The sequence below is a fragment of the Gallus gallus genome, chromosome 14, assembly GCF_016699485.2.
Source record: "Gallus gallus isolate bGalGal1 chromosome 14, bGalGal1.mat.broiler.GRCg7b, whole genome shotgun sequence".
NCBI classification, from domain to species: domain Eukaryota; kingdom Metazoa; phylum Chordata; class Aves; order Galliformes; family Phasianidae; genus Gallus; species Gallus gallus.
Window position 1 is genome coordinate 6,238,666 of NC_052545.1, and position 27,993 is coordinate 6,266,658.

The following is a 27,993-nucleotide window of genomic DNA, read 5'->3' on the forward strand; positions in this document are numbered from 1 at the left end:
GTTCCGCTCCGCTCCGTTCCGCCGCGCTCCTCCGCCCGCCCCGGCCATGGCTAAGGACCAGCTGAAACCGCGGCTGTGCCATATGCTGAAAGGGGAGAACGGCTACGGCTTCCACCTGCACGGCGAGAAGGGCAAGAGCGGGCAGTTCATCCGCAAAGTGGAGCCCGGTTCCCCCGCCGAAGCGGCGGGGCTGCGCGCTGGGGATCGAGTCGTGGAGGTGAATGGGCTCAACGTGGAGCAGGAAACGCACCACCAGGTCCGGGGCTCCGGGAATGGGGAGAGGGGAGGGGTGGGGAGGAGGAGTGCGGGGATTCCCCCCCAGTGCTGAGCCCCCCAGCCGCGGTGCCGGCTGCCCCGTGCAGACATCACCCCGGATCCCCTCGGAGCATCCCCTCCTCGCGCGGTGCTGGGGGTGCTCGGCAGGGTGGGTGAGGTGACCCAGCGCAGGGCTCGGCCTGCGTGGAGTTCTTGCAGCCCGGAACACCTCGTTCCCACGAGAACGGCCGTGTCCCCGCTGCAGGAGGATGTTGTAATCGTGGCAGCCAGGAGAGTGAGGTGGGAGAGCCGAAGGTGTTTTGGCATGGGCAGGGCGCTGCTGTGTTATGCAATCTGTGGCGAAAAGGAATCGGGAGACCCGGGCTTTATTTCCGGCTCTGCTCGGTGCTTTTTTTCGGCCACTTCAGGCAAGTTGCTGCAGCCTGGGCCGGGCAGGGATGCCTCCAAATCTACAGATAGAGCCCTGCAGATGTTCAGCGGTTTGAATGGCTGAAAGGTGATAGGGCTTTGTAGGGTTTAGTGTCTGCTATAGGGCACGGACAGAGCTGGAGGGGATCCAAGCAAGTTGGGTCCCAGCTCTGCAGGAAGAGCTGCACGCTTCAGGCCGTGTCCGTTTCTGTTTATAAAACCAAATGTTTGTTAAATAGTTACTCCCAGAGAACAAGCAGTTGAGGCCGTGGCAGCCACTGCACGGCACCGTGGTGCATTGGGTCCAGGGCTTGAGTGCAGGGCCTGGCACCGCTGCCAGCGACGTGTTGTTGCACAGGAGGGTTGTGCCTTGTGCAGCCTTCAGATCCAGCGCTCTTTTGGGGTGTGTGTATGGGTTCCGAGTTCCACCTACAGGCATGGATGTGGTTTGCACCAGGGCAGAACCTTTCAGGGCACCATGAGCAGCTCAGGTGACTCCAATAAAGCCCTCAGTTCTCCCCCTGTGCTTAGATTCGTAGGTTCCCATGCTGATTTTGCCTGTTTGGATAATCTGAGCCAGCTCTGTGAAAGTTGATGTTTGTCTTGAATGCGATTTCAAAACCACCCTTGGAGGCTCCGTGCTTTGATCCCGCTGGGCAGCGAGGCGGGCGGCGCTCCCCTCTTGGAAAGCATTGCTGCTCCCCGCTGGAATTCGGATGCTGGGGAAGGAGCGATAGCAGATCCAAGGCAGCCTGCTGCGGCTTTGAAACACGCAGGGGCTTCTTGTAGGCCAAAGGGAATGGGGGAGACTTTCCCTCTCCTGTTTCCAGCTGGTGGAAGAGGGATGGAGCTGTGGCATCACTGCTGTGGAGCATAGGACGGGGTGTCCTGCTGGGGCTGTTGGGGAGCAAACGGCACCAGATTATTCCTGCTGCAGTGGCACCAGTGCCTGAGCGTGCCCCAGCACCTGCTCTTCCTGCCCAGCCAAGGAGAATGACTTCCCCCAATAAAATGCCAACCAAGGGCATGCTGTGGGATGGGTGATGCTGCTGTGGCGCTCGAGCACAGCTGGAACTGAGTACTGCTGCAGCCTCTCCTCCTCACACTGTTGTGATTGCTGTCCTTGGACAAGTAACGCTTCTCCATGCGCATCTGAAGCTGCAATAGGATGGCACTGGGAGCAAACAAGGTCCTGCTGTTCATTGTAACTGTTTCTGGCCAAAGCTAGTAATATAAAGAGCAGGATGTGTTCCCAGGGTGTCCTGTCCTGCCTGGGATGCAGCACTGCAGTCTGCTTCTGGTGGTGGACGGAGTAGTTGGGTGCTGTACTTCTGATCCCATTGCACAGCAAAACCTTGGAGGGGGCTGAAATGGGGCTGTGTGTGGGACACGTTTGTGTCCTGCAGCTGTGACAGCTCATGCAGTGCCCACAGTGCTGGTGGCCAAGAGCAGCCCCTTTGTGCAGCAATGGCACATCCTGGGGAGTGTGTGGGAGCTTGTGCTCTGGTGGCCTCAGGTAGGATGCCTTCTTCTGCTTGTACATCTACACCAGCAAAACAAGTCCAGAGGTGATCAAGCTGTGCTGGTGGCATGGGAAAGCCCCTAGGTCCACTCTGGTGACACCAGAGCTGTGTGCATAGAGGTATTGCATCCAGAGCGGAAGGGAAGAATTGAGCCCCTGCCAGCACCCTCTCTGAGGCTGCAGGGCTCTGCTCTGGGCCGGTGCTGGCTCCCAGGGTGGGAGCGGGTTTGGGTGGAGCTGTGGAGGATGTAAGGCAGGGAGCTGTGCGTTGCAGATCCAGAGGTGGCGGATGCAGAGCGGAGGCTGAGCTGTCCTCAGAGCTGCGGGTCTGGGTGCTGGCCATGGCTCGGAGGCGGGTAGGAGATGGGGTGCTTTGCTCTCAGCCCCACTGCTCCATCTGTAAAGATGTTGCTCCTGTTGGAGCTGGAGGCAGCTTGGCCCTGTTGTGCCATGGGCAGCGCTTCGTGGCACCCATGTTGGGTTGGGATGCTTCTGCTGTCCTGTTCTGCTTTGCTGTCCCAGTGCTGCAGCTGTTTGGAAGGACTTGGGAGCTTGTTGGGTTGGGTCTTGTGATATGAGCTCCTCAGTGCACGCAGTGCAGTTTGTATGATGCTTGAGCGCCAGTGGCAGCGTGGGGGTTTTCCAAAAAGGAGAACACTTTGCTTTGTGCAGCAGCTTTGAGGAACATGCCCTGGCAGCTGTGGTTTCCACAGTGTGTGGTGCTTGGCAGGGACCAGCCCAGCTCCTGCGCTGATGGCAGATCTGTGGTGCTTCATTGGATCTGTGTGACTTTTCTCCCTGCCAATAGTGAGAAGTACTGTGCTGCAATAGTGCCTGCAGGACCCAAACTGTAGGGCCTGAGAAGGAGGGAGGGATGTGCAGGACTCTGCCATTGCTTTTCCTGCATGCTTCCCCACATTGCTGCCCATCTGCATCTCCTGTTCCTGCGCATCAGCTGTCTGCTCCCAGTCCCCTTCTGGAGGTGTGCCCTGGCACAGGTGCTGCTTTGCCAGTGTCAGTGGCATCGCCTGGTGTTGCACAGAAATGGATCTGAAAGGGAGCAGATGGGTTTTCTGGGGCTCGGTGGAGCAGCACCCTGCAGGCAGGTTGTGGGTGGGAGCCCTCCTGGTGCGGGGCGGTGGGCATTGGTGCTCACTGGGTTGGTTTGCTCAGCGCACACAGCCATGTCTGCAGTCTATAAATTTTGTCTTGGTTGGTTTTTTTTCATTTGCAGATACTGGCTCTGACCTTGAATGGAGCTTGCAGGGGAGTAAATAAATGCTGGCTAATTGCACATTAGGCTCGTTTGTCACTTCTAACCTTGGCAGTTGCAGTATCTGGCTGGCCTGACCTAGATAGGGCAGGAGCTGTAAGGAACCCTGCGCTGCTTCAGGGCTTCCCCGGCACATGCAGGGTGTCACAGGGCCATGAGTGGTGCCAGTGTCCCCCTGCAGCTGGGGAGGGTGGCAGAGCTGCATTGCCAGTTTCCTCCTCTTTGGAATAAAGGCCTACGCAGGCAGCAGGTGATGCCCAGTGGGATACCACCCTGAGGCTGCAGGCGGGGGGGTTCTGGAGTCTTTTTCTGCCCTTTTCCCTCATACATCCTCAATTATTCCCTATTCCCACACCACCCTGCTGTGCTGTACTCATGTGCCCGCTCAACTGCCCTAGAGCTGAGCGCAGCTCTCCACTTTCCCACGTGTGAGCTGCCCTGTGCTCCCCTTCCTCCCTGCTGGGCTGACACCGCCAGCTCCTTTCAGAGGATCTGCAGTCACAAAAAAAGAACGTGAAAAAGTGAGGCTGTGTGAGGACAATGGTCCCATTCAGCCGTGCCTGGAGCTGGAGAGCAGCAGGGATGGGCTCATCTCCTGGTGCTGGTTTCCCTTATCTCTGCTGTCCTGTCATGTAGAGGGATGAATGCACAGATCAGATTGTTGCTTTCATAAGTCTGCTTGGGGAGGGGTGCGTCGTGGGGGTGGGGAGTCAGGACACTGTTGGGGTGAGTGCAGCAAAGGCAGTTGAGACACTGCATTTGTGCACTGGCTCTTGGTGCAACCCAGTTTTCCACCTTGAGTTTGGCTCTCTGCCCTATCCCTGGGTATGGGGGGAGAAAGAAGCCCCAGGTAAAGGGGATGAGGGTTTGCAGGGCTGTTTATGCAGTGAAACTGCTCTGTCCTTGTGAGGGATGAAGCCAGGTAGCAGGATTCAGGGTGTGTGTTGTGTGATGGAACAGCACGCTTGCAAGTGGAGCAGAGGGGATGATGTCCAGCAGTGTGTCTGCAGCTGCCCTGGGCAGATCCATCGCTTAGGTTGGGCTGGAAGGAATTGTCACTGTCACCCATGGCTGCAGGCTGTGCCAGCATGAAAGATCCCAAATCTCTGCCCTCCTCCCCTGTTGCCTATAGAAACAGCACCGGATGTGCACCTTGCAGTGAAATGGAAGCCGCGGGAGAGAGCACCAATGGGCTGAGGGTCCTGAGATAGAGCTCCCCCCCAAGAAGTGGGGAGTCTCTGGGCTTCTGCTCACTTCTCCTTCTCCTTTGCAGGTGGTGCAGCGCATCAAAGCAGTGGAGACAGAGACCCGCCTGCTGGTGGTGGACAAGGAGACGGATGAGTACCTGTGCAGCCTGCGCCTGACATGCACGGAGGAGATGGCACACAGCGGGATCCTGCTGGGCTCCAGCATCTCGCCCTCCAAGTCAGTGGGCAGCGACAACGGGGAGGTGTGGAAGCCACAGCTGGAGCTGAACGCAGGCAGCCTGCAGCGGCACTCACACAGCTTCTCCTCCCACAGCAGCAGGAAGGTGAGGGCAGAGCCGGTGGCACAATGTGGGGCTGGACAGCAGGATGTGTCCCATTGCAAGCGTGCTTCCCATCAGCGAACCTTCTGTATGTGGCTTTGGGGATCTCAGTGTGTCTGAAAGCTGTGGGTGAGCTGCCCCATGGCCTTGTTTGCTCTGCTGGAAGCAGTGTTGGCTGCTCCTGGAGGAGCTGTGGAGAGCTGAGGAGGGCACCCAGCCCTGGGGACAACCGAGCTGCCCTGGCTGATGTCCTTGTCCCTTGTCTGTGGGGACAGGCAGTACAGGCTGTGCATGTGGTGAAGCTGGACTCCTTAACTCAGTCCATTTCTTCTCTCTCACTTCTAGGATGGAGGGTACAGCTGGGTTGAATGTGTTCTCAGCTCTTTGCTGAAATAGGAAGGAAATAAGCTCTTTTTCAAGTGGTCTGAGTCTGGGCTGTGATTCTGCAGTAAGCGCCTTTTATTGGTAAACTCCTTTTCAGTAAGGAAAGAATTTGAGGTGGAAGATGTCCAGTTTCCATGGCTGGCTCCCTGTTGGAAGGGCGGTGATGGCACAGCCTTGCACATACAGATAGGCAGTGCTCAGCCCCAGCTCTGCCCATGCATGGGGTGTGAACATGGCAGGGACCGAGCCAGTCCCTGTCACCAAAATGCAGCTGGCTGTCCCCACCTGAATCACTGAGGGGGTGAACCCTGCAGCACCATGGTGCTGCTTACAACCAGGCTGTGCAAGGCTTTCCCTGCTCCCAAATCCAGCTTTAGCACTTGTTGCCCTCAGGAGCCCCTGTGGGCTAGCAGCTCAAGCAAATTCTGCATGGGGATGAAGCATAGGGCAGGCAGCAGAGTTATGTGTGGGGTTCTGCCTCTGACCCTCTTTCCCCTCCCCATATGAGACTGCTTGTGTTGGTCAGGGCTGTGCTGGTCCAGGGGGCTGCCCTTCTTGGACATGATGGAGGATGGGCTGCAGTGTGAAGGTGTCCGGAGGGCTCTGGGTGGCAATGGAGGTCAGAGCTGTGGGGCTCGCAACCTCCTGGGGTGGCCGGTGGGACAGGAGAGGGAAACTGGGGAGAGAGGGGCTGCAGTGGGAACAGCCGTGCATGGCTTCCCAGGCTGGGGGTTTCCTATCCTGTCTCTGTTCCTTTTGCTGGGTGAAATCCAACAGTTTGTGCTGACGGGAAGTTGGGCGCGGGGAACGGGCTGGTCCTTTCCGGCCTTTGGGTTTCAGCTCCTCTAAGGAGAGGGTGGGACAGGGAGAGCTGAGCAGGCAGGGGGGTGCAGTGGGGGGGGGGGGGGGAGTGCCTGGACCACCCCCTGCAGAGGGGCTGTGGGGTTGGTGAGGATAAGCGCAGGGAGCAACCACTGTGTTTGAGGCTGGTGGTACCAGAACCCATGCTGGCATCCAGCAGATGAAGTGCCCAAACAGGACATAGTGACCTGTGGTGGCTTTGCCTTGGGGAGAGCTCAGGATGGGACTGTCCCAGGTAGATACCATCCATGGGGACGCCCCAGAAGCTGTGACTCCTGGAGCTGTCACTCCCCCCGTTGGGGCTCCTTCTGGGCTGCTGAGCGGCTCTGAGCCCATTGGGTGCTTGCAGTGGCTCCTCTGTTGTTTTGCTCCTGCCAGCAGCTCTCTGAACAGCTGAGTGCTGTGGGATTTCCTGTCCAAGGTCACTGCTGCACTGGGGCCGCAGGTGGCTGGAGCTGCAGGACCTGGCTCTGTGCATTGCAGTCCTGCTTGCTTCAGGGAGGCAGCACCCTGTGTCCCCCAGCGCTGGGTTCAGACAGGCTGATGGCCCTGCAGTTGGGCTCCCCTAAACCAGGTCTGTTCAGCACCAGGCAGTTGTTCAGTACAGCAAGGAACAACTGGAAATAAGGGGGGAAAACGTGGCAGTAGGGATGTGATGCAGCAGGCAAGGCGGGCACAGCTCTGCCAGCCTCCCCCCATGCTTGTTTTAGGGCAAGAAGTGCCAGCAGCTCTGGGCAGTGAGGTTAAGGTGCAACCTGGTGTGCCAGAGCAGTGCCTCCAGCAAGCACTGTAGTGCTATGAATAATTCAGCACCTATTTAAAATCAGGGAGCAGGGTGGCAGGGCTGGCTGCCAGCAGTGTGCGCCCAGTGGAGCACAGCACCATGGGGACTTCGGGCTGTGGTGCCACAGGGACTGCAAGGCCCCATTCTGCACTGTGGCCTCTCTCACTGCTGGAGGAGACACCCCCTGAGTGCCCAAAATCTCCTCTAGAAGAATCCTGCTGTGAATCTGAGGTGCTGTCTTCCTTGCAGGCAAACAAAGCCGGTTACCCCGATGCCTCCTGCAGGGAGGTGAGATGTGACCCTGTCTCTGCAGTGTTGCTCTGTGTGCCTTTGCTGTTATTGCAAAGGTGCCTTTGGGGCAGCGCCGTTAAATGAATGCTTGGGCTGACAAGGCAGCAGGGCAGCGTGCTGTGGTGTGTGGGCAGCTGAGGTCCAGGGCTGTGGTGTAGGTCTGCCTGTGGCTGTTGGGATCGGTGCCTCGCTGTTCTCCAGCTGTGTTTGCAGGCAAAACAAGAACAACAGCAAGGCCTTTGGGACGCGCTTGGAATGGTGCAGTTCTCCCATTGCTGTTCTTGTCATACCAAAGCATGATTTGGGGATGCAAAGGGACTGCTATGACTCCTCTATCATTTGGATGGCGAGCACACGTCTTCAGTAGCTCCTCACCTCAAGCAGCCTATTGTTCTCTCAGTTCTAATGCAAGGGAACTAGCGTCCAGGTGTTAAATGGGAATGCTGGGGCTGTGCTGCAAGCTGGGCTTGGCTGCATCCCTGGGGCTGGGTGATGGGCTCAGTGCTGCAGGCAGAGGTCTGGTCCTGTTGCCACACCACACATGGTCTTTGTGTGGTGCAAGCTGTGATGTGGGCAGTTGCTGAGTGGTGTCCTTCAGCTCCTGATGCTGGAAATCCTGGAGGAACTTGGCTGTGTTGGGGGGATGGTGCAACCCTTAGCTTTGCTCCATAAGCCACAAACAGCAGGAAAATGGGTGATCCCTTTGGACTTAAGGCATTGCAGCGACAGTACTGTGTTGCAACACACCAGGAGCAGCTGGAGGCCTGGGGATGGCTGTGAGCCTCCCCAAGGAGCACTGAGCCCAGGGGTCCAGCATGCAGGTGTGGGCAATGCTGACTTCAGGGTGGTAAATATTTACCCTTCTGTTTGGGGTCAGGAATAAGAGCTTTGTTTCTATTGCAAACAAAACTCTGCATTGCAACATCTCATGCCGCCAGCTTTCTGCCGGAGTGCTGAGAGAAGAGTAACATAGCACAGATGTTTTTGGAGAACTTTGCCAATTCAGTTGAGGCCCAAAACTTAGGGCTTGTAGAATAACCACAGAGATGTAATAAAGCCTAACATGAGCAGAAGTGTCTGCAGTAATTATGAACTTCGGAGAGAAAGAAAAAAGAGCAACAAAACTTAAATAAGTGCATGGCTTAAATTAAAGCACTTCCCTACAGCATCCTGTGCTGCTCAGTCCCAATGGCTGAGAGCAGAGGGGACAGCAGGATCCATCCCTGGTTCCCCTGCCCAGGGCAGGTAAAGGCTCAGATGAGCCCTCCAACATAGAGCAGGGGAGCTGTGGCTGCATCCCAGCTGTGTTCCCTGCTCTTCCTGAAGCATCTTTGTGTGGACACTGCAGTAGTTGCAGCTTTATTTCTGCTTGAGTTTGCTTCAAGCTGCAGCTGGGTCCCAGCCTGGCAGCAGGAGCGCTCCCTTACATGCACCAACCTTACCAAGCCTTTCTGCTCTGGAGCTGCTGCATCAGCAGTGCCCTCAGCAGTTTGGGTTACTGCTCTGCTGTGTGCTGTGGGTCTGAGATGGAGTGTGGTGTCCTACACCTTTGCTGGAAAAGTGGAAATGGCTGCAAGGAGCCTGGGGGTAGCGCCCTGTGGTGCTGGAGCTCAGCCTCAGGAACTGAGGCTGGGTTTGCTTTTGGGATTAGCATGTTAATCTAGTCCCAGAGGCAGAGCTGGCATGTGGGGAAGCCGGCAGCCCTGTGCTGGCGCTGACCCCTTTGCATTATTGATGGAGCTGTGCTCGCCGGCATCGTGTGTCGCTCGACATGGGAGCAGCTCACAGCGACGTGGGAACTGGGGAAATGCACACAAATAGCCATTTTTTCAGGCCATTGCTGACCACCCAGGAGGGTGGTGCTTAGTGAAAAGGAGGGGGATGACACTGGTGTTTTTGCAGGAGCGCTGGGGACCTCCAGGAGCTGGATGCATTTCTGCAGCTCTCTGTAGTGCAGCGCTGTGCAGGCAACTGAGGGCCATTTGGGTCTGTGCAGCTTGGGGCTCTGTCCCATTGCCTTGCTGGGGATGGGGGCAGTCCCATCCCTGCGCTTTCCAATCTTCTCTGCTCACCCTCTGAGCATCAGCGATCTGTGAACTTCTGACTTTATTTGTTCTGCTGTCAACTTTAGGCTGGTGCTGCGGCACGTGAGATGTGCTGGAGCCTCGGGTTGTGATGAACCTGTGGAGGAGAAGGGTTCATTGGGCATTGCTACAGCATTGGGAGAAGGGGCTCTGCAGGGTAGTGGGGGCAGTGTGCAGCTCACCAGGGGAGGATTTTCATGTCGGGTGGTGCAGGAAGCCCATCCCCGGAGGAGAGCATCCACCCCATGGCTGAAACTTCCTCCGTGGGATATTTTTAGTGAAACACAAAAGCAAGAGGCAGATAGAGCCAGGAGGAGCTGCGTCCTGCCGGGAGCCTTTGTTCCTGGGGCTGTGTGCTCCCAAGGGGACAGAGAGGTCAGCCCTGGAGACCTGTGAAGGGACAGCAGTGCGGGTGAGTGAGCACATCCCAAAGCGGTGACGCTGCTGACACCAGGAGATGTGAGCCTGCTGCATCCTCAGAGCGCAGCGTGCTCCAGCGCAGTCAGCCCTGGCCCCTTTTGCTCACAGGGATGCTCTGAGCAGCTTGCTTTAATAACAGCCCGCTCCCTGCCAGCTGCTTGGAGGTTCTGTTCAATAGCGCGATTATTAAATGGTTTCCAATAAATTAAAATAGCTCTGGCAGGAGCTGGGCCTTCTGCATGAGCCTTGGCAGCAGTGCTGTGTCTGTGCTGTGACTGCTGTGTCCCCATGAGTGGTTTAGGGCCAGGGTGGTGATCCCATTGTGGTGCAGGGGCTGCAGCTCCTGGGGGTGGCACAAGCTCTGGGGCTGCAAATCAGCAGGGCTGACTTCATTTATTAATTTTGCAAGGTGTTTCTTGTGATGAGTTTGTTTTTGTGTGCAAAGCCGTCTGTTTTCTTAAGTACTTTGATTTCTAACGTGCTCAACGCTTCAGGGCTCGTTGCCTTAAAACCACATTGCTTTTGTGCTGCACTATGTATTCCTAAGACCCCCCTCTTCACCCCCCCCCCCCCCCCCCCCAATGAACTGTGGGGACCATGCAGCCCTGTTGTCCCTCCAGCACCATCCCCAGTGCCCAGCAGCGTGTGCCTGGCTCCTGTGCTGGTGCTGCTGTGGGCGATGCTCTGGGCACATCCCTGCTCCGTGTTGGTGCATGGAACTGGAGATTTGCTGTGGCCGAGGGAGGCAGCAGGCGCGGGGGAAGGTGTCAGGGTGACATCAGTGCTTGTGGGGAGTGGAAACACATGGAGCAAACGTGTAGCGTACGGCGGCTTTGCAGCACGCATTCCTGGGCTGGAGGGGGCTGCGGCTTCCAGCTGTTGGGCAGGCAGGCTGCTTCCAAATGGAGTTTAAAGAGCTCTCTTTAATGTGCAGGGCAATATCCCTGAGCTGATTGCAGCCGTCACAGCGCACGAGTGAGGCACGACGGCTGTGTCATCGCCTTTCAATGCATTTTGTTCTGCTCTTTGGTTGGGGAGACCGAGAGGTTCAGTGATTTACCCGACGTTACAGGAGAGCTCAGCACATTCAATTCACAGGTCCAGTTTTGGCTCTCGGTGCTTGGCTCTGTCTTTTGGCATGGAGCTTCTACAGGCGGCGGCCTCTGGAGGCTCCAGCTTGGGAAATAAGAGAGAAAACTAAACTCTTAATCAGCACAGGGCTTCTCCTGGTCCATAGGTTTCTATACGTAAGGAATTAAAACCTGGATTGTAGACGTAATTATTTCTGGCAAGATCCATATTGTAATTTAATTTCACTGCTGCTGTTGCCTGTACTCCCCAGTGTTTTGGTTCCACTGCTGTGTGTGCTGGAGCCGTAGCCAGATTTGGAGCTGGGTTTGTGGCCAAGTGTCTCTTTTCCCACTAAAGCCGTGCATGAATCTGTTATGGGGTGAGTGCAGAGATCCATTAGCAGTGAGTCCTGAAAGCTATGCTCAAAGCAGTGTCACTAGTAGGGGAAGGGCTGTTCCCTATAGGTACCGGTGCTGCAGCAGCATGCGGGGTGGCTTTGTGCGCTCCTCCCCTCTGCTGGGGGGCACTGAGCTGTGCCCTGTGCTCCTCAAGGTGCCGGAGTGGCAGATGAAGGGGATGGGGCAGTGGTGAGTTGGTAGGGTTGCAAGACAGACCCTCGGTGCTGCCAATCCTGTTAAGTGCAGCCCCTGGCCCTGCAGGAGTCCCCGTGGCGTTATGTCACTAAACCCTCTTAGGGATTTACAGGGCTTAATCCCCTTGAAGAAATGAGCGGCACAAAGGGCAGCGGGTGGGCTAATCCCTGCTCACTGCCCCGTGGGTTGACCTCCTGCCCCGGTGTGTTCCTTGCCAATGGGACTGTGTCACCCTCCCCCCCAAGTGCCTGCTGGCGCTCATGGGGCTTCAGCTGCTCCTGCCATGAGTGGCATTTGGCCTCAGTGCTCCCCATCCCTGCGGGCTGAGCATCCCTTGTGAGCAACCAGAGAGCATCCCAGGTAAATCAGTTAATTCTGGCCCTGTGGTTGCTCACGGTTAGCGGGATTTAATTAAGACAAGCCCTAATTAGCACTAAGAAGGATGAATAGTACTTTGCTTAGAAAAGCGCCCTGCTCTTGCCTGGAAGCTGTTTATGAGCACAGGGCTTGCATTGATATTGGGGCTGTGTGTGCCCTGGGGATGGGCTGTGTGTGCCGTATGCTGGAGGGGCATCCCCAAGGCAGGAATAAAAGCCGCCCAGTGGTTGCTGAGCATCCCAGAACCCTGACCCTTCTCTGCCAGCCCAGGCCATGCACGGGGAGGCTGCTTTTGGTGCTGCTTTGGGGCTCTCATTTCTATTCAGCTTTTCCCACAGAGGCAGCCTGCAGTAAGGGGGATTCAGAAAAGGGAATGGTGTCAACTGAGCACTGGGCTGCTGGGAACCATGTGTTCACCTCACCGTGGTTATCAATGCCTGCAGCCGGGGCCTGGTGCTGGCACCAGTGATTATCAGGACTCTTTGTGCCTGTGCTGCACGTGCCCAGCATGCAGGGCTGTGCCACAGCTGCCCCTTATCTGCCTCAGCACGGTAGCCTTGGTGGTGATAAATGCTCGGCGCCCTGCAGCTTTAAAGGTGATTGCTGAGGTCCCTTCCAACCCCTGCCCTTCTATGATCTTCTGCAGCCGTCTGGAGCTGGGTTTAAAATGTGGGTTTGGAGTGGAGCGGTGCAGCTGTATGGGAAGTAGCTCTGTTCCTCATCGTGTCAGTTCTCAGTTCAGTCCTGTGTTCTCCTAATGCTGGCGACATCTCCGTCCTTCACATCACTGCAGAAGAGGCTGGGTTACAGACATGGAGCTCTGTCAGAGCCATGGGGTGTAGGTGGTGTGCCCAGCTCTGCTGTGGGCAGGCTTGGTGCAAAAGCTGTGAGCTGTGGGGCTTAGGGAGGAGGGGATAGTTGGTGGGACGTGCTGAGAGCCAGGGGCGAGGTGCCTCATTCCATGGGAGCTGCACCCCCGGCTATTTTATTGCATGGCTTTAAAATCAAAAAAGGCCTTCCACTGAGCTAACCCCCGGCATGGGTGCTGCAGCACTGCCTTTACTTTCATTCTAAGGAATGCAGAGGATGTAGGGAGCCCTCCCCCCGCCCCGTTTCCTCCAGCGAGCCGTGCCGCCTGGCCAAGACAAATATTGGTGGTAAACTATTGAACTTCCCCGGTGCTCCCGGAGCTCACAGTGCAGCGCCTGTTCCCCTGCTCTGTGCATGGGGGTGGGCACTGGGCATGGGGTGCACTGCAAATAGCACCCATGGCTGTGCCTTTAGCTTTACCGTAGGACTGGGGGAGGCTGTGTGGGGTCAGCAGGGATGGGAGCCCTGTGCCGTGCCCTGTGCCATGTTTTGCAGGCATTGGGGTTTAGCAGTGAGTGGCCCTGCAGTGTCACTTGGGAGTTCTGCCATCCCCAGGAGGGTTTTCCTGAGCAGTTGTGGTCACTGCAGGGCATGTGCCCGCTGCAGGGCTGGGGACATCGCGGTGACACCTAGTGCTCCCCCCACGCAGTGGGAGCACAAAGCTGATAAGACTGGATTCCTGGTAATGACCAGGATTATTAAAGGCAGTTAACGGGGTCAGCATTAATGAATGATGTGGTGATTGCTCAAGGCTTGGCCTCGGTGAGAAGCTGGGGAGTCCAAAGGGCAGCTGATGCTGTGAGGTCGGTGCTTTTACGGGGGTGGCTCTGGCAAGAACTGTTGTCCCAGCTCCTCTGTCAGCAATCTCAGCCCATGTGTGGGATGTGCTGGAGCTCTGCCCTGTGAGGTGGCAGGTCTGTGCTCCATCACCTGTGCTTGGACAGGTGCTGGGGGCATGGAGACATGGTGGCAGTGGGGCTTTGGGACACGGTGGGGTTCACAGTGAGTGTGCGAAGGATGTGGGAAAGATATTTTCCCCCTTCCCTCAGCCTGGCACAGTGCAGCCACTGCTCCTTGCCTTCCTCCTACCCACAGACACAGCTCCATTGGCTCTGCTGGATTGCTGGAATGTCGATCCCATGTTATTCTTTGTGGATACATTCCCAGCCCGCAAGGACTTGCATTACTGCCCTCTTATCCTATAGCAATTCCCCTCTGGAGCAGGGAGCTCATGGGCTTCGCGGCTGTGCGTTTCCTTGGCAGATTGCACTGGAAAAGTTTTTCTCTCTGAAAGCAAACACATGCACGTGGCGTTTTCTGTTCCTCTGTCCTGCCCCCTCCAATTTTCTTCCACCACTGGGGCCAGCTGCTCCCTGCCAAGCACGCGCTGCTGCACCCGCCCCATCGGATGGGAATGCATGTGCTGGGGGAGAGGGGTTCCCTCTGTGTCCGAATCTGCTCCAACGCCAGCCAAGGGGGAGGGAAAAAGGCTATATCTTGCAGTGCTTTGCTGGGAAATTCCCCAGCTAGCAAGGATTCTTGAGAAATGACATGGAGCTTGCAGTGCTTGGCACTTGTATCAGCAGGGCTGGGCTGAGCTCATGGCGCGTGGTGAGGATGGTGGTGCCCAGCATAGGGCAGCTGCATTGCCCTGGGGTCCCTGTCTGGCGTGTCCCCACTGAGGACATGTGGCCATCTTCAGGGGATGCTGGCTGTGGCACCCCATTGCATGCCCTGTGCGGTGTGGGGATTTGTAGTGCTGCAGAGCAGTGCTGGGGAGTATGGAAAGAAGTGAATCCAGGCTTAACCCTGCTCCTGAGGGCATCTGCTCTCAGCAAGGCCACGGTCTTGTTTCTCTGGCAGCAAGTTACTGGGAGGTGACACGTGGGTGGAAAGCAGGCTGCCAGCAGGATACTCTCCCCATCATTCTCCCTGGTGTGAGATGCCCACGGTGTGCCTGAGGCTGGCAGCACTGTCACAGCAGGGCTGGGGCTCCTTTTCTGCCCCAGCCCTTTTGCATCCTGCCTGTGTTCCCTCCTGCTTGGTGTTTTCTGAGGGTACGAGCCCTGGGTGTCCCAGGAGGGGCTGTGGCCAGGGCTCAGCTCTGTGTCATAGCGTGGTGCAGCTCAGAGGAGACCTGGTTGCTGCAGAGCGTGGCTTGGGGAGGGTGATGCACAGCGTGGTGCTGATCTTAGTGAGGTGCCCACTGCTCTCGAGGAAGCACAGCATTTTGGCACTGCCTCTGCTCTCGAGAGCTGGCAGGGTTGGGGCTGGAGGCACGGGGAGCGTTATCTTACAGCAACATGCAGCTGAGGCTTAGGGGCTTTGTGCTGAACCAGAGTGCTTGTGCTGCACGTGGGTGTCCTTCTGCCTGCGGCGCTCGGTACATATGGCTCATTCCATCCTTGCAGGGCTGTGTCCGAGGGTAGAGCAGAACCAAGTGAGGGACAAACCTGCTCGGGGGCTTTGTGGCTGGGTGCTGAGCCTGCTGTCAGTCCCCGTATGCAATTGGATGGGGACAGTGCCGTCACCACCCCGACCTCAGTGCTTGCTCTACTGCAGCAGTCCTGATAGGAGCCGAGACCTCGCTCACCAAAAATATCCAAATTGCGCTATCAGCTGCAGCTTGGCTGTAGGTCCTGCTGAGTACCCGGGTTGGATGCTTTCCACTGCTAATTGGAATCACTTTGCTGTCTGTGAGCCTGCCTGCGATGCTCGTTTGCTCCCTTTGTGCTGTGCGTTGGGCGGCATCCAGCCGGCGCCGTGCCTCGTTTGCGTGCTCAGCGCCCGGAGCAGCGCTGTCAGAACCGCGTTCCTCGAGCACCTGCGTGCTGCAGGGCTGCTTGCAGGAGGAGTGCCGTTAAAGAAAACAGTGCAAATCCATATCATGACTTTTGTCCTTAAAATATATATATATAATATATTTGGTGCTTCTATAGCTCCAACCCAGCTGATGTAATTGAGGTAATTGAAGCAATTTAAATAATGGAAGCAATTGTGATACTTTGCAGAAGCCCGGTGCTCACGTTTTGTGTTGGCAGTGGGGTTGTGCTGCGCTTTGGGGCAGCAGTGACAAAGCTGTGGGGCCGGCAGGGATGGGGGCACTGCATCCTGGGGTCACACTGCTCGTCTCCTCCCCTTTGAGATGCACGGTGCCAGAGGTGCCCAGGCTATGTGGTGGCAGCTGACTGATTTGGGACATTTTTAGGTCTCTGCCTGTTTGCCCTCAGCACTGTTTGGGGCTGAGGGGCTGCACTTTTGGGGTGCCGTTAGCACTGCTGTACCCGTTGTGCATTGTTCCTTTGGCACTTTGTGCCTTCCTGTTGATGTTTGTCCTCTGGGGAATGGGCAGAACTTTCTCCTGGCTGCGGTGTTGTGCTGGTGTGGGGAGGATGCTTTAAGGAAAGGAGTTGTAGAGCAGCTGTCAGTCAGCTGCTGTGTCTGCGTTGCAGAGCAGTGTGAGATTTTTCACTCCTGGCTGTGGATGTCTGAGCCAGGACACCTTTGGTGATGAGCAGGGTGGTAATTAGGGCTATGGCTGTATAAAAATGGCAGCAGTGTGATTACTGTGTGGAGGCTGAGCTGCTCCTGCCCTGGGGTTATTCCTGGCCTGGGAGACGGCAGCAGGCTCCTGGCTGAAGAACCTTTCAATTAGAGCCAATAAAGTGAACTTTGTGGCTGTAGCACCTCTGGGTGCTGGAAATGCCACTTTCCTCCCCAACTCCTTTCCAAGCAGCCCACACATCCCAGCTCCTCTCTGACACCACGAGGAGGGAACATCTGCTGTGCTTCCATGGGACTGACATCCAACTGGCCCTCCCCCATTCCCCTTTGTTATTTATAGCTTTCCACCAACATCTGGAGCTGTGTTTGGCTCTGGCTGCCTCCAGGGCTGTGGGATGGAGCTGGGTGAAATGTGCGTCTGCAGGGAGCCTCCAGCACCCCAGATTAGATCGGGGGCTGTCAAGGGGTGCAGGGAGCCCTGCAGCATTCTGATGCTGTGCTTCCCAAAGGGGTGCAGCAAACCCCTGCTGATAGCAGGGACAGAGAGTGAGTGGGCCTGGGGATGCCCTGTTTGGGGACCCTGTGCTGTTGTTCCATGTGCTGCAGCTCTGATCCCTTCTTGCTTTGGGTCCTACCTTTCATGGCATCTCCTGGTGCTGGTGCTGCCACCAGGGGTGAGAGCAAAGCAAGCGAGCAAAGGGGCCATTTTGTGACCAAAACTGTGTGCAAAAGGAGAGGAAACGCCACGGGAGCTGGTTTGAAAGAAAGTATGTGAACAATGCAAATTAGGCAGGAGTGATCCTGCCTGCGTTCTGTCCAACTCCACTGAAGCAGAGGTGGAAAAGCTGGATGCGTCATGGGGTGATCTGCACTTGGAGGGTATCCAGCTCCTATAGCAGTACTTGGGGATGGTTTGGCTGCACCACATAAACAGCAGTGACCCTGAGCTGGGGTGGGCATGGGGCTGGGAGCTTGTGTTGGGGCACCCCGGTACAGAGGAGCTCCATCATTTTGTCCCTTTTCCAGGGGAGCGATTCATGTGTGCTCCATCCTCGTTCTCCTGTCCAGGACAGCTCTGCATCCACGCTGGATCCAATGCTGTATTTCTGGAATAGCCCCTATAGTGTGGCTTCTTAAGGGGTTTTAGCCTTTAGTGTTCACCCACAAAGCGTGGGGGGCTGGAGGGTGATGCTAGACCAGTGCTCAATTTGGAGCATCCCAGCAGGGTGAGCCCCATTGCATGAAGGCATGATGGGTACCAGGAGTTCCATGGGGCAGATGGGTTTTGTTGCAGGGTGGGATGCTGCTGCCACAGCCAAACTTGGGGATGGCAGTGCTGCAAACCTCAGGTGCTGCAGTGAAATCACGAGAACTGGCAACGCCCGAACAGATTTGTTTTTCTCATTTTCCCTTTTTAATTGGAAGTGTTTCATTGTTACTTAATGTCTTGTTTGTGCCTTTTTAATGGAGCCGGCTTGCATGGCTTCCTTCTGGTATGGTGGTGGTGTGCCTGGAGCTGTGGCACTGCAGCTTTGTGTTGGTGCAGCTCTTATCTGCATGGACACATCTGCACAGGTGGGTGTGTGCACAGAGCAGCGATGTAGGGCAAATGTGACATCCGTGGCTTTTCAGTCCCATGTATGAGATCAGTGGGTGCTGTGGCATCTGGATTTCCCCCCCCCAAAAGGTTGCTGATTGCATGCAAAGAGAGAAATAAAAGGTCATTTTTTGTTGGCTTTGCAGTGTGTGAGTGCAGCCAGGGGAAGGAGCGGAGCGTCTGCGGGGTTCAGGTGGCATCTGGAAGAGTGTGGTTGGGGCATCCCAAAGGCAGAACACCCCTGGGAGCTCAGGAAACATCTTCCTAGCACATGACAGGGCAATGATGGCACAGGTTGTGAAGAGAATGAATAGCAGAGCTGGCAGGAGGAACAGAGTGCATCGGTGCAGAGAGCTTCATCGTGTGCTTGAGCCTGAGCAGAGAGAACTTGGGTTTGCTCAGTCCCGGAGAGGGGTTTGTTGGAGCCTTGTGGGTTCCAACAGTTGCAGACAGCCACAGCTGGGAGCTTTGGGAGCAGTGACAGCGCTTGGACGGGTCTTCCTGGGGAGTTCTGGAGCTGATGCTGGGGCTGAAGTGGGAAAGATTTTGAATCGTCTCAGTGGTGGATCTTGGCTTCAGGACGTGGTGGTGGGAGCAGAGCGTGCCCACGCAGGGCACAGTGCTGAGCACCCCACAAAGCTGCTGCAGAAGTCCTCTCCCAAGTGGTTTCTGTGCAGTTTATTTTGGGGATGGTGTTGGTGGAGCCCAGAGCCTCACTTGCTGCCACTGTGCTTTGGAGCCACTGCTGGAGCTGCGACCCCTTAAAACTGGAGTAAAATGGCTCATAAAGGTTATTTCTAAGCCCCAGTAGGTGATTCTGGACGCGCTCCTTTCTGCAGCCTCTGTTCCCAGCACTTGCAGCCCTGCGCATCCCTTGAGGTCGCACCGAGCCCGCTCCAGCATTGAATCATTTCCTGTTTTCCTCGGCTGCCGCAGAGCTGGAAGTGTTTGCAGATGGGGTGAACCCACAGCGCGGGGGCATGGGAACGCAGGGCTGAGCCTGCACTGAGCCCCGAGCGCTGCGCACCGTGTGTGCTGTATGGGGGCTTTTCCTTTGGGGAAAACGTGCGTGGAGGGGTCGCTGCTGAGTGGGTGTATGGGGTGAAGGAAGCCCAGGGTGTTTCTTGGGTCAAAGTGCCCAAAGGAGGTCCCCACCCAGCTGTACCAGTTGCCCTTAGCCGGGGGATGGGGAATGTCTTTTCAGATGGTTTTTCTTGTTGTTTTAAATGAAAGGTTGTAAGAGATCATCCCACTGATAGATAGATATAGAGGTCTGATAGCAGGTGGGAGTAGTGTTGCTTTCCGTGCAGATTTAGAACTCTGCCACAGGGAATGTTTTCCTTAAACCACAGACCCAAAAAAAAACCCAAAGGCACTTTCTATTTCTGAGCAGCTCCTGCCCAGGACATGGCTGTGCTGCTGTGCCCGGTGCACAAGAACAGCAGTGGGATAAAACCTGCTGTGTGCTGCTTCCTGTTAGCCCCAAGGAACCATAAAGCATTTTGCACGTGATGGAGGTGAAGCACCGAACTCCTCACGTGTTCCACTAATATTTGCAGAGAGCTCAGCCTGGATGTGCTGCGGGTACCTGGGGCAGCACAGCGTGCAGGATTGGTGATTCCTCTCTTCAAAAACCCAACTGCTCTGCAAAGACTTCTGCAGGGCTTTCTCACTCTGCCCAGCTCAGTGTTTCCATAGGCTCACTGCTAAGTGGCTGTAGAGCAGCTGTGCCATATGGCTCCAGGTGGACACACAGATGATCCCTCTCTGCTCTGAGCCTGCTCGTTACTCCCAGTTATTTGTGGTCGTTTTTGAGCTGGTTGCAGGATGGGGCTGCCCATCCCCTGGTGCCATCCCCAAGGATGCAGCTCCAGATCTGGGCATCACCCAGCTCACTCAGAGCATCCCCGCAGGGAATGACCAGTAGCAAGGTGAGGACAAAGCCTTGAGCCATGCTGGAGTCACTGGGAGCCATGCACAGTGCTGCCATCAGTCAGTGCTGGGGGGTTAAGGTGGTGCTGAGGTGGGTGGGTCTGGGCTGCTGTTGGCTGAGGAAATGCATTTCTTTTTGTTGTTGTTGTTTCAATTTCTCTGGAATGGTTTTGGACAATTAGTTTTCTAAAATAAACTCAATGAGAGGAAATCCATTTGTTAACCTGTCCCTGTTGAGCTGGAAGGAGGGGGGATAGTGTGCAGATATGTTGCTTCCTTCTCAACGCTGATTCGGAACAAAACCAAGCCTATAAATCAAACACATCTTATCCCCCCCCCCCCCCACCTTCTCCCCATCATCTTTCTTTTTTTAAATCAGGATTTAAACGGACAGAAAGATCTGTGTCCACGCCTCTGCCACCTGAAGAAAGGCCCCAGTGGTTATGGCTTCAACCTGCACAGTGAGAAGTCCCGTCCGGGGCAGTTCATCCGCTCGGTTGACCCCGACTCACCAGCATCCAGAGCGGGCCTGAGGCCCCAGGACCGCCTGGTGGAGGTAACCCCACATTCAGCACATGTGCTTTGGGGTCCTTTTGTTGGGTTTTTTGGGTCCTACCAACGTGGGTCCTCCTGGAAATGGGGAGGTGAAGTGCAGAAGGGATGGGATGCTCAGCTGGGAAGCGTGATGCTGAATCCAGGTCCAGTCCCATGCCCTTTTCCATCAGATCCATCACGCTGCTGGGCAGGGCAGGAGCTTGGAGCCAGGGGAAACGCTTGGCAGAGAGATCTTAAAGCATAGGATTGTGAAAGATGGGGGGGAATAACCGCTCTTGGAAGCGATTTCCTGTCCGCTCAGTGCTCAACAACAGAATTTTTGATGTTGCACAGAATCACCCTCCCCTCGCCTTGTTTGTCTCTTGGTGTTTTTACTGAAGAATGAGTTCCCCCATTCAAAGCATCACAGACAGACAGGCAGCACTTGTTCCCAGCTGGGCACCACACCGTGCCCCCAGCCTGGCTCTGCCCTGGCACCGTGGCGATGTAATGCTGGGCTGGGACACCCATGGCTGCAGTTCATGGCAGTGAGGGGTTTTGTTATTTATTTATCATCCCTTGGCCAAGTGCCCAGCACACACAAAGCAGCGAGGGGTGAGCTAGAGAGCTCGGAAACCTGATCCCCCCCCACTCCGGCTCTTTGGGGCTCTGATAAATAATTGATGCTCCCAGCCCTGCTGTACCAGCGTGCAGGGGTACAAGGGAGCAGGGGTGTAGCTCCCTTTGGGGTTTCCCTATGGGTCAGTGTAGACAGGGTGAACCCTGGGGCAGGACTGGGGTGATCGTGGGGTGCCTTTGGGGTGAAAGTGGGGTGACCATGGGATGCCATTGGGGTGACAGTGGTGAGCCCCTGGGGTAATGGTGGGAATGGGGCATGGCTACAAGCCAGGCTGGCTCCTTGGGACTCTGTCTCACGCAGCCTAAGTGCTGGCACTGCAGGGGCTGCGCTGGCCCCAGGCAATGGGTGTGTTCATTTCTGAGCACAAACAATGCCTAGAAATCACAATTGTTCCCTTTCTGCCTGGGAGGAACAATCCTGTCTGCTGGTGGCTCCCAGGTCGCGTGCGGTGAAGGGAAAATGAGTCAGTGCGTCAGGGGCAGACAAGCATCACGCTCTGCCTGGCTGCTGGGACACGGGATATCCTCCCTCATGCCTTGTTGGAAGGGGACACCCAGATGAGCTCAGGCAAGATGAGGTTTTGGGGGCAAACTGAAGGTGAATACTGGGCTTGAAGTCATTAGAGGGGAACCAGCGTGGTCCTGAGCACTCGTGTAGGTGGGGAAATGGCAGAGCCTTTGGGACCAGTGGAGTTCAGGAGATAGAACCAGAGAATCCTTTGAGTTGGAATGGACCTTTAAAGGTCATCTGGCCAGCCCCCTGCAGTGAACAGATGGAGCACGTGCAGAGGTTTTTGGGGATGTCAGAGATGTCTCTGCTGCGGCCTGACGCTGCTGCTTTGCAGGTGAATGGGATAAATGTGGAGGGGCTGCGGCACTCAGAAGTGGTGTCCCATATCAAGGCCAGAGAGACCGAAGCCAGGTTGTTGGTGGTGGACCCTGAGACGGATGAGTACTTCAAGAAGCTGGGGGTGACCCCCACCGAAGAGCATACCAAAGGTGAGAGCCTGGTTCTACCCCCGTGACTCACCAGGACACGGGTGGGATTTCAGGAGTGACAGAGTCATGTTTCCCTTGTCTCATCCCTGAGTGGTTTCCTGAGCACCACCCAGCTATTTATAAACAGTGAGAATACTCCCAGCCACAAAACAACTCATTATTGTTACACCGTGAATAATTAACATAGGAACTGGCTGCCAGAGGGCGGCTGTGAGGTGACCATGCTGTGGGATGGGGCGATGGGTGCAGCAGCACTCGGGGCAAGCGGTCCAGCTGTTGGGATGTGCCACCAGCACAGCATCCCCGGGCTGCTCGGGGTCTGGGAGCAGAGCACTGCCATGGGGCTGCGGGGCGTGATGACCCCTGGCAAAGGAGCCTGAGGGTGCAGGGGAGAAGTGCGGAGCGGCCCCCATGTGCACACGCAACGCTGGGCTTCACGCAGCAGCGATCACACAGATATCTGCTGCAGGGAATGTTTCCCTTGCTGCTGGAAGCTGGCAGGAAAAGCAGTCTGTCCACTTCACACCCTGTCATCATCCGACCCAAGCTTGGTCCGGTGCTCTGTGGGAAGATTGGTCCAGAGAAATAGAGTCAAAGCGTTCTGAGGGGTGAGAGCGGTGTCAGATGCTCCGAGTGGGCTCGAGGAGGAGCGGTGTGAGCCCGGTCTGCTGGCATGAGCACAAAGGGGCCCTTGTTCCCAGCAGCAGGGACACAGCCAGGGCCGTGCGGGTGGGTGCGTGAGTGCCGGGTGCTGGCTCCTGCTCCATGCACAGGGAGGATGGGGGGGTGTAGTGAGGGGGCAGTCGGCCTCTTCTCCCCGGTAACAGCGATAGGATGAGAGGTGATGGCCTTGTGTTACGCAAGGGAAGGTTCAAGCTGGATGTTGGGAAATGTTTCTTCTCTGAAAGAGTGCTCAGGCACTGGTGCTGCTGCCCAGGGAGTGGTGGGGTCACCGTCCCTGGAGGTGATAAGAAAAGTGGAGATGTGGCACTGAGGGACATGGTCATTAGGCATGGTGGGATGGGGTGGGGGTCGGCTTAGTGATCTCGGAGGTCTTTTCCAACCTTACTGATGCTATGATGCACGATGGCTGCGGAGCTGTAAGTTAGAAGCCCTGGGCTGCTGCAGTTACAAGCTGCTCTGGCACTGAGCACTGCTCTTGCTTCACTGGGTGCCGTGTTGCACAGTGAGCACACAGTGCTGTTCTCTGCTCGGCTGCTGTAGGCTGGGGGCTGCTCAGGGTCCCACTGGGGTGACAGAGGGGCACAGAATGGTCTCTGTGCCCCCAGGAAGTCTTTGTGTTAAGTATAATTCAGGCAGTAACCCTGTCACAATTAGCACATCTGTAGCACCGTGTCTCATCTGTCCCAGGCTGCCTTGAGCAGTGACTTGGTTGTGGGAACTGGCAGCTCATCTGCATTGAATTTGCCATTGTATGGAACGTTATTAACACAAATTATTGGAAGTAGGCAATAATACGCCAAGGTCCATGAAAGGCGGCGGGTTGCTTGCCACATGCTGTTGCAACACCAACAAGATGCTGATTTCAGCAAAGAATGTTGGGCTGGTCTGTAAGATTTCCGATTAAACAGTTCCCAGGAGAAAGGATTTCACTGTCAAAAAAAAAAAAAAAAAGGAGCACACTGAATGCAGAGCTTAGGGAGGGAAGTGGCTTAGTCTCCCTCCTGGAAGGGGCTTTCTTTTGATGAAAACAGGGTGCAATCGAATGAGGTTGGGATTGCAGAAGAATACGGTTCTGGGGGGCACACGCTGGGTCTGGCTGCATCTCCAGGGCAGGGCACACAGGGGGCTTCTGGGGCCATGTTGGGACTGCAGCCCCTGTAATGGAGCCCAGCCTGGCAGTCCCTATGAGTCCACTCACTGTGTTTCTTCTGCCTGGTCCGCAGGTGTGGTGCCTCAGCCCATGACAAATGGATCTGCACAGATGCAGGTGAGTCCCCACATGCTCCCAGGTTGCCTCAGAGCAGAGGGAACCTCCAAGCATTGCCAAGGCTCACTGAGCTCAATTAAGCACTGCTGGCTAATTAGAATTGCTTCCTGCTGTAGCTTTAATTTCAGGCTTGCACAAGGCTGGGCTCAGCCCCGTTTGTGCCTTTTCCCCAGGAATGGCACCCTGCATGTGCCATTGTCCCTGCAGGCATGGGGTGCTGCACTGGGGCTGGCTGTGAGGTTTGTCCCCATGTGGTTATTGGGTTTTATTGTTTCTGCCTCCGCACAACCTGAGCTCATGTTTCTGTTTCCCACAGCTGAATGGAGGATCCACATCTTCATCTCACAGTGACCTTCAAAGTCCTGGGAAGGAATCCGAGGTAAAAACCCCAAAGACATGCTGCCTTCTTTTCACATACGTATGTACATGTTTATGCCATGGTACTGTGTAAAAACACATTGGCATGCTATTTCAGTTTCAAATTGTAGGCTTAGGTACACCTGCATCCACCCAGCAATCAATACAGGGAGTTCTCTGTCATGCCCTGCCCTGTAAATCCGTGTGAGGTGCAGCGTGAACCACTGCATTCCTTCCCCTTCACCAGGGGATGAAGGTGTGTGGTGCCAGCAGAGCCCTGCAGTGGGGCATGCATCCCCTGAGCACACAGAGCCGGCTGGGCAAGGAGGGCTGTGAGCAGCAGCTGCATTCAGGGCTGAGCCAGGCACCTGCAGGCTGGCGGCTCCCTTTTGCTCTGAGCATTAAATAATGCATGGCCCAATTGCACAGTGCATGCGAACCGGTTTGCATCCGTGAGCCAGAGCAAAGCTGGAGAGGTTCTCTTGCAGGAAGTACCGTGTGTGTTAGGGCAGCAATGCTAGAGGGCAGGACAGGCTTTAAGATGTTGAAAGTGAAGGTCTTTGTTCTCTGTGTTTGCCTGCTGTGCTTATGCGAGCATGGTGTGTGCAAAGCACTGCACTGGGGCACTTCTGCAGGCATCAAGATCAGGAGCTGCACTGTCTGCCAAAACCTTGGCACAGACGTGGTGCTGCTGCAGGAGCTTCACATTGCAGCTGCTCTGGTGCAGCACCCAGCAGGGTCAGTCCTTCTCTGTCCTGTAGACCCCAAGGAAGGGTGAGGGCTGGGATAACCCAGTGCTGCATGTTCAGCACAAAGCATTTGGGCTTGTGCATTAGTTGTACCCCAGGGTTACAGTATGTTTGTCATCTTTTACCTATCACAGGAACGAGAGGGGCAAGAGGAGCCTATGGGCAATGGGGGCTTTTGGCTTGAGGGCACATTGCAGCAGTGGCAGTGATTTTAGAAAGTCACTGATTTTCTTCCCATAAAGCACCTCTACCAGATGGAAAGCTGCACCTTTCTGTACAGTGCCCAAAGGAGAACGCACTGGGCACGGCCAGCTGGGCAGGCAGGAGCCACTGGCTGCAATGTAGTGAAGAACTCTGTGGCCCTGCAGCTCTTGTGCTGGTTAAACCACAGACAGCGCGAGGCAGGGGCTTTGACCTCACACTGGTGGCAGTGTGGTGATGTAGAATATAGAATGATTGGGTTGGAAAGGACTTTCAAGATCATCCAGTTCCAACCCCCCGCAACAGGCAGGGTAATTACTGCACTGATTTCCCAGCCTTGTTCAGATCTAAGTGCCAGTGTTCCAGGTAAGGTGCCCAAAGACCACGTTCTCATCCTTTGACATTAACAGAGCTTTGGGCGCACAAGGCTTAAATGCTGCTTGGTGGTTCCAACAGCCAGAATAACGATTCCAATAAGGTCATCCGCTGACTCCATCTGTCCCTCCCTGCAGGATGGAGACTCAGAGAAGAGGGACCCGTTTGAGGAGAGCGGGCTGAGCCTGAGCCCCACGGCAGCCGAGGCCAAGGAGAAGGTGCGGGCCAAGCGGGTGAAGAAGAGGGCTCCGCAGATGGACTGGAACAAGAAACGGGAGATCTTCAGCAATTTCTGAGCCCTGCTGGAGGCGGTGCTCATTGCCCTGCTCGGACGTTTGGAGGTGCCCGCAGCTCTCCTGCAGTGTCCACGTGAGATGCTTTGTGCTCTGCTCTTCACTGGTTGCTTTTATGAAGCGTATTTTAAAGTCTTTTTTTTTTTAATTGTTATTATTATTATTGTTATTATTATTATTATTGTTACTCACCAGCGATTCTCATAAGACAAATGTGACCAAAGCTCCTTTCCTTGCTCGCATTCAGCCTGGTTGGCTTCCCGCTGTCCCCATTCCTGCTGAGAAAGGACTGGAAGAGTTTCACTCTTGTTTCTTACCTGCATTATTTAGGCTTTTGTTACTGTTTTTTATCTGGGGTGTTCTGGGTCTGCAGGTGTCCCAGGCTGAGCCCCGTGGGATGCTTTGTGCCCCTTTGCAGATGGGGGCACCGTGGTGGAGGACTGGCATGCCCCTTGTGATAGGAAAACAGACAGAGGCTGTGAATCACTCGCTAGCTTTGCTATGGGAATGAAAGTATTCTCATTGCTGTTGCTTTGAATGAAGCCCCATCTGTTTCCAGTTAATGTAGGGACCTCCCTCCCCAACAGCGACTCCTGTCCTGGCCCTGGTAACCCCTTTTCCACTTCCTAGTGCTGCAGAGGGGATGCACAGAGAGCACAAACGCAGCACCAGATGCCACCAACCTCACAATCTGCACAGTGTGAGAGATGCTGCAGGGCTGAGTGTGTTACTGTGGAGCCCTTGGGGTGGGCACGCTGGGCCTGGCCCCACTCCCCCTGTGTTCCTTGGTCATAGGGTCAGCTACGGAGTGAACTCTGGTTAGAAAAGGTTTGATGTCATGGGCAACTGCTTTGGTTTTATGTCCTTTTAATACCCAGAATGTATTCAAGTCCTCCAAATGTAAAGCATGACAGCTGAAGTTGTTTTAAGCTCTTTATTGCTTGCCTTTGGATGTGAAGGAGGAAAATGGAATGCAGTGCACCAGAGAGGGTCTGGCTGTGGGGTCTGCTCCCCCCCAGCAGCCCTGAGCCCAACTGTGTGCTGGCCATGCAGCAGTGGGGAGGGACTGGGCATCTGGTAAAGCCATGTTTCCCAGCTGAATGCAAATGGCAGCAATAACTTGGGTGTTGATGACTCTTCTAAACAAAAGACTTGGCTGCGACTTTGCACTGTTACTCCCCAGAGCTGTTGTATTACAAGGTAGAGGCCTTTGGGTTAGTCAGTGCACTATGGATATTGCAATGGCTCTGTGTTTCCTAAACACTGAACTAAAAGGTGCCTTATACCACGTGCTGCTCTTCTGACTGCAGCATAGGACCAGTGCTTGGCTGCTGGCAGGAGGGAGCACGGAACCCTCAGGGGTGGAGGAGAGGATTTCTCTTTTACGAAAGTGCAAACTGTTGATGGGCTGAATAGGTTGGGAAAAAAAATGGAGAGGGTCTGGTGCAGGTGTTGGATTATTGGGGACAAGACTGGCAGCAGAATGACGGCTCAGGATGGGGGGAGATTCTTCCTCCCCTCCAGGACTCTGCCATTAGCTACAGGCCTCTTCCCTACCCCACTTCAAAGACGATTAGCTCCTCTCTTTTTTAGTCCCTGAAATATTTGCTTCTATAAGAACGGAGAAAGTACTGAAGGAGCCCCACATTTTCATGGTATGCACATTGTTCCCAGTGCCTGCATAGCCAAACCCCCCAATGCTCCGCTCTGTGCAGGGCAGAGCGCTCCCCACTACACCAAGAACTTAATCTACGATGCACGTCAAGAGCAAAGACTCATTTGTAAATACCACGTTTCTCATACAAGACTGGACTGCTGTAGTTAAGGGGGGAGGAAAAAGAAAGAACGCGTAGTTCTGAAAGCAGATCAAAAGAAATCAGGTGTGCAAATGCATACTGATAAGATTTTTAAATCTTAATCTCTGCTTAGTCCATGGAAACTGCTCCTGGTTAAAGCACTTATCATATTTCTGACATCTTGTAGCTCAGTAGTAATTATTCAGTTCCTGTACATTTAACTTGGAAAAAAAAAATCAATAAAGTGTAAGGCTGTTAGCTGTATTGTAAAAACATAATATACACTGTAATGTCAGTAATAAACTTTGTTTTCCCATGTATCA

General features: G+C 55.2%; 1 protein-coding gene across 2 annotated transcripts; it reads left to right on the plus strand.

The window, feature by feature from the left end:
• Window positions 1–27,990, plus strand: SLC9A3R2 (SLC9A3 regulator 2). Of its 2 annotated transcripts, none has more exons than XM_414851.8 (7): window positions 1–256; window positions 4,753–5,010; window positions 20,156–20,332; window positions 21,795–21,948; window positions 23,856–23,899; window positions 24,216–24,278; window positions 25,719–27,990. In XM_414851.8, exons 1-7 carry the CDS (start codon window positions 47–49, stop codon window positions 25,875–25,877), a joined length of 1,065 nt encoding a protein of 354 aa, XP_414851.5. In that variant the 5' UTR covers window positions 1–46; the 3' UTR covers window positions 25,878–27,990. The 2 variants fall into 2 exon arrangements, with proteins under 2 accessions (XP_414851.5, XP_046756909.1); XM_046900953.1 differs by lacking the exon at window positions 1–256 and adding an exon at window positions 2,485–2,562.
• Window positions 27,991–27,993: the final 3 nt, after the last annotated feature.